General features: G+C 32.0%; 1 protein-coding gene across 1 annotated transcript; it reads right to left on the bottom strand.

Annotated features, from left to right (window-relative positions):
* Positions 1-2,007: 2,007 nt before the first annotated feature.
* On the bottom strand, positions 2,008-4,084 carry LOC130941817 (uncharacterized). The gene is made up of 4 exons (XM_057870414.1): positions 3,570-4,084; positions 3,106-3,187; positions 2,937-3,013; positions 2,008-2,725 (listed from the first exon to the last, which is right to left on the bottom strand). The coding sequence occupies exons 1-4, from the start codon at positions 3,591-3,593 to the stop codon at positions 2,546-2,548; spliced, it is 363 nt and encodes a 120-aa protein (XP_057726397.1). The 5' UTR covers positions 3,594-4,084; the 3' UTR covers positions 2,008-2,545.
* Positions 4,085-6,187: the final 2,103 nt, after the last annotated feature.

The following is a 6,187-nucleotide window of genomic DNA, read 5'->3' as shown; positions in this document are numbered from 1 at the left end:
GAAGAAGAAACAAGGTGAATCATTTGAGAAGAATTTATATAAGAAATTGTATGTTTGATTTGTTCGATTGCTTAAAAATTAGAAAAGCATTTCGTTGTGAATATAATTAATTAAAAAAAATTTTTCAATCAATTGATTGTTGTTTATATATATAAAAAAAAGAATACATTTTAAGGGACAGGCCAACCATCTACAGCATGATTCTGTCATTTAACGACATACTATACTGTTTCCTCATGCTCAATATGTAGTAATGGAGTTGCATGACATTGAAAAATACTTTACAATCATAAAACTTTAGAAAAAAAATAAATTATCTAAGATAGATAATTTTTATTGTACATTTACTTTAATCAAATATCAATTAAACTCTCGGTATTCCTTATCTAACATGTATTTTTAATTTGTATACTCTAATACACTATCTTTCTTGTGTTAATACTCTAATCTCTTTTCGAGATTTATAGATTCTATCACTTATAATAATCAATTTCTATTCAGTTTAAAAGTAGCTTCTAACACATTTCTATCTCTAAATCAACCCTCTAATTACTACTTGAAATTTACACATTCTGATCATGTAAATAAACAAGATCTAGCTGAATAAACAAAACTAACACATATTTTTTTATTACATAAAATAAAATAAAATTTAAATTTTATTTTACTAACTTCATTATGCACGCTACCAGCAATATGTGCGACACCATCTAAGCAATATATTCAATTCGGATTGTCCTCCATTTTGCTAGACTGGGTCGCTTTCTCTAAATTTGGTGTGGTATGGGGTGGTGAAATGTAATTCGAATGAAGTGAATTCGAATTATATACAGAAACTCTCCATGTAAATTGAAACAGGGCAGATAGATTTATATAAGTCCTCCGTCCTATATAAATCAAATTAGGCTGGTTAGATTTAACATCACCTAATTCGAATTACTATGGGCACAAAACTATTGACTAATTCGAACTAGTCTCATTCAAATTACTATGGACAATTTCAAAACCGTGTTTTTGCTAAATCTGCTAAGCCTGATTCGATTTACATGCAGGAGTGTAAATCTAAATTACCTAATTCGATTTATTTGAAATCAAAATCTCCCCTAATAAATCTATGCAGCCTAATTCGAATTACTAATAGTATTTATAATTTGAATTACTCTGATTCGATTTACATAAAGAATCTCTTTAGGAGATTTACGTTTCAATTTTTGATTTGGGTGATACAGGTAATATTAGGCTTCATTTGGTTTATCCAAGTATTTTACCCAAATTCTTAAGATATCTAATCAATTATTTTTTTTTCAACCAATCAATCGGATAATTCAATCAATCAATTGGATCTCTCAACCAATCAATTGGATACGTAATAAAATCGATTGAATAGGAGGAAAACTGAATTTTTCTAGTGAAATAATCGATTGTTATAAAAGAAAAAATATTTTCATTCACTAACCAATCAAATTACTTGAATGAAAAAATTGATTGTTTTTTTACAAATTGCAATTTTACCTACTACGAAAAATACATTTTTAGCAATTGATAAACAATGACCAGGATTACTGCAACAAATTAATACTTACAGCGAATCATATATAATTACAATTATAAAATTGGATAATTGAAGAAGAAATTGAAAATAGATTATGAAATTATTAATTTTAATATTGAAAAAGATAAGAAAGTTTTCAAACTCAAAATAAAATTGAGAAAATAATTGAAAATAGATATCGATAGAACATTAAATTATTAATGATAGAGTTATAAAAATAAGATAGATAATGAATAATAAAATAATAATTTATAAAATATAAAATAAATTTTAAAATTAAATAATATACAAATAGCCAATTAATAAATAAAATTAAAGAATAATTATTTAACAATTATTAAAAAAGTAAAAATATATTTTATTACTAAGACAATTTAATAGTCTAAAACTTTGGAGACCATTAAAATCATAAACGAATCACATTATAAGGTAAGACAGTTATACGAAGTACGGCCATTGCTAAGGTGTCATGAATAAAAGAGAAATATATAAACTTGTGTACATTTATAGAAGTGACAGTAGTTGTTGTGATATATAGCATTAGGGGTGTTCGCGGTGCGGTTTGGTTCGGTTTTTGAGAGAAAAGTCATTCGATCCGATCGTTTAATTAAAGTGCGGTTCGGTTTGGTTCGGTTTTTTCTTCGAAGCTATCCGAACCAAACCAAACCAATTAAATTCGGTTTGGTTTGGTTTGGTTTGTTCGGTTTTTTTCAATCAATTAAAAAAAATACTACCATAACACCACCTTCTGCTCAAAGAAGATATTATATTGGAAATTACACTTGACATCTAATAAGAATAATTGAAGATCAAAGTGTGACTTGTTCCAACAATATTCCAGCATCAATAATATGAACAAAGAACAATAAAATGAACAATAAACTGATTTCAATAAACTGAACAATAAAATAGATTGAAAAAATAAAATAGACTGAACAATATTGCAGCATCAATAAACTGATTCCAACAAGTCCTCAACAAAAAGCAATAAACTCAACTGAAGTTTAAATCAAGCAGAGAACCAGCAATAAACAAGCAGCTGAAGTTTAAATCATTAAGCACAGAACCAGCACTGAACAATGCACTCGGAGATCTGATGCTTGTGGATTCATTCGGAAGAGGAACTGGCGGCAATCCGAATTCGCCCATATTCTCACTTGAACTGGCGTCAAACTACATAAATACAATAAATCAAGGCCAGAAACACAACAACAAATAAATTAATAACCAGCAATAATAATTTAACCTAAAAATAATGATTCTGTATTTAATACTAAAGTATCAATTGAAAATAGATTTAAACGAAATATGCTCAGTCAAAATTGTTACTGCTACAACCATCATCTATCATTACCAAAAGAAAACATAACAAACATGTCTTTACCTCTTTCCTAGAAGAGAGAACTGCACACCAAAAGTCAGATGATGAGTTTCGAAGCTCTTCATTTGATGAATATAACACTGAACGAACAAAACAAAAATAGATGAGTGACAATATTACTGCTATGCTTAAAGCTGGTAACAACATAACATGAGACTAAACTTTCACTCACTTGTGTTGAAGGACCAAATGGCTACTGGTTTTTCTAGCAAAAATAATTTAACAAGCAACAATAATTTATCCAGCAACAATACCTAGCAAAATAAACCAATAACCAGCAACAATACCAAGTCAGCAAACAATTCAACAAACAGAACAAAATCAGCCAGTCAGCATCAATAACCAGCAACAATACCTAACAAAATAAATCTATTAGCAACAATACCAAGTCAGAATCAGTGATTAAAATAACTCAACAAACAAAACATTGCCTAACAAACAGCAAACAATGAATCAACAAACAGCAAGTCAGTAACAAAATCGGGTTAAAAATACCAATTCTGAGTAATTTAACCAAATTAACAATGAATCAACAAGTCAGCAAGTCAGCAATAAAGTAAACAATACCAATGCTGAGTATAATTTAACCAGATTAAATTCATCAAGTCAGCAAGTCAGCAATAAAGTAAACAATACCTGACTCGGTGGCTCAGGCTCCATGCCTAACTTGAATCGGTGGCTGGGTGTGAGACTGGGAGGAACGTGGGTGCTATGTTGAATCGGTGACTGGTGGGTGGCTGGGTGCTGTGTTGAATCAGTGGATAGGAGACTTGAATCGGTGACTGGTGGCGCTGGGTGCGAGGGATGAGGGTCGCGCTCTGCTACTGCTGGCGCTGGGTGCAAGGGATGAGGGTCGCGCTCTGCTAGGCTGCTACTGTTGTGTGCGAGGGTCGTTCAGGCTGTGGCTGGAGCTTCGTGGTGCTCTGTCCGCGAAGAACGTGGCGGCAGACTGGGAGGAACGTGGGTTCGCCGCCGAGAGAGGAGAGCGCCACTATAGAGAGGAGAGCGAGACCAAGGAGAGCGCGATTCTGAGAGGAGAGCGGCAGAGCGCGATTGGGAGAGGCTGAGACTGAGAGTTTCGATTGGGGGTGGGAGCCTGGGAGGCGTGGGGTTAGGGCTCAGGACTCGCGCTCAGGGCAAGGGAATTGGGGTTTGGCTGTTTGGGGGGTGGGGGTTGGTTTTTTAGGGCATTTTTATACCACCGGTTCGGTTCGATTCGGTTAGGGTTTTCTTGGTCAAAACCGAAAACCGAACCGAACCACAAAAAAACTGCAAAATACATTTTTTCGGTTTTTTCGGTTTTCGGTTTTATTCGGTTTTCGGTTTTTTCGGTTCGGTTGACCGGTTTAGTTCGGTCCGGATCGGTTTTGAACACCCATATATAGCATAAGTTTACTGTAATAATAATATAATAGAGAGAGTAAATTATTAAAAATGAATCTAAATTATTTTATCGTTGACAAAATATTTTTAAATTTTATTATTGATAAAAATACTCTTAAATTATTTAAAAATGTGTTAAAAGTATACAACTATGAATAAAAACATTTTATGTTAATCGAAAAAAACGATGTGGTAAATAGTTTTTTATATAGTAAGTGAGATTTTAATATTGACAAGTGAGTCACGTCATATTTTTTCGTTAACAGAACATGTGTTTATAACAATTAGACATTTTACCATGTCTTTAAATTATTTCAGTACATTTTTATTAATAACAAAATTTAGAAGTATTTTTGTCAACGTCAAGATAATTTTGGTACATTTTTGGTGGTTTACCCAAAAATTAATAGGTTGGTTTAAAATTTAAGTGTGGTGCTTAATTTCTTTTGTAACGAATCATTTCATAGATTTGATTAAAATAGTTTTTTGTTTAGCCCAAAATTGTGCTCTACAAGAAAAACATTGAGTACTGACGGATTTATCAAGAAAATATGCTAATAATATATTTACTGTCAGAATAAATCTGATGGTATAAACTTTGTCGGTAATTGTTTATCGGCAAATTTTTTTGTTTGCCGCTAATTACCGTCCGAATATTTTCACTGGTAATTTTTACCGGCGAATTTAATCCGACGGTAAACTTAAATTTTAAATTTTTTAAAAATTGTTTAAAAATTAATATATAATTTTAAATATTTAAATTCAATAATTTCTAAACTAATAAATCAAAAAATACAACACTAATTAACTAAAAAGATAATTAACTTAGATAATAATAATCTTAAAAAATTAATTACAATAAACAATAAGTCAATAATTAACTCAGAAAATAAACAAGTCAAGATTAACTCAGACAATTAACAACAATCAACTAATTAACTCAGAAAATAATTATAAACAGAAAAAAAACGTAATTCATGCATATTTAACAGTAGACTTTGAAACTTGAGGGTAAAATGTTTAATGATAAAATACAAACGTAATTCATGCATATTACCTGTAGTAGGTATGATATTGGTATTGATATTGCACTGTATTCTTCTTAATTATCAAGTATCTGTTCATATGACAAAAATATATATGTTAACCAGTCACTCAATTATATGTATTGATGCCAAGGCATCTTAGACTAGTTTCACTAGCCTTTTTTCTTTTATTTTCACTAGTTTTATGCACTTTCTTGAGTTATAAGTAAGTATTTGGATAAGGATTTCATGCACACCTTGATTCATGCAAACTTGGTTATTTATGTGCTTTTCATAAGATTTTATGCAACTTTTGTTGATGATTTGATGATGCAAAGATCTTGTGAATTATAGCAAACTTTGATGCAAATGTTTGGTTAATGATAGGTGAGAAGGAGGCTAAGAAAGGGAAGGCAAAGAAGCAATAAGAAGGCCATGGAAGGAAGCAAAGGGAAGCAATGTTGGAGCCAAAATTGGTGCTCCAACGTTGCCTCAAATGTTATACTCAAGAGGTGCATAGTTGGAGCCATAGTTGGAGCTCCAACTATGCCTCAAACATTGACCAAGAAAGGTGTGTAGTTGAAGTTGTAGTTGGACCTCCAACTACAACTCCAACTACTAAAGAAGGCAACGTTTGAGCTCCAAAGTTGGACCTCAAACTTCACCCCAAATATTGCATGAAAAAAGGGGCTGTAGTTGAAGTTGTAGTTGGACCTCCAACTACAACTCCAACTACAACTATGGTGTGCAACGTTGGAGCCAAAGTTGGTGCTCCAACGTTGCTAGCAACGTTAAGGGTGAGAGGGTGCCAACGTTGGAGGCAACGTTAGGGGGTCTAACGTTACC

The sequence above is a fragment of the Arachis stenosperma genome, chromosome 7, assembly GCF_014773155.1.
Source record: "Arachis stenosperma cultivar V10309 chromosome 7, arast.V10309.gnm1.PFL2, whole genome shotgun sequence".
Taxonomy (NCBI): Eukaryota; Viridiplantae; Streptophyta; class Magnoliopsida; order Fabales; family Fabaceae; genus Arachis; species Arachis stenosperma.
The sequence above is the reverse complement of the archived record's forward strand: the minus strand, read 5'-3'. Positions and strand labels throughout refer to the sequence as shown.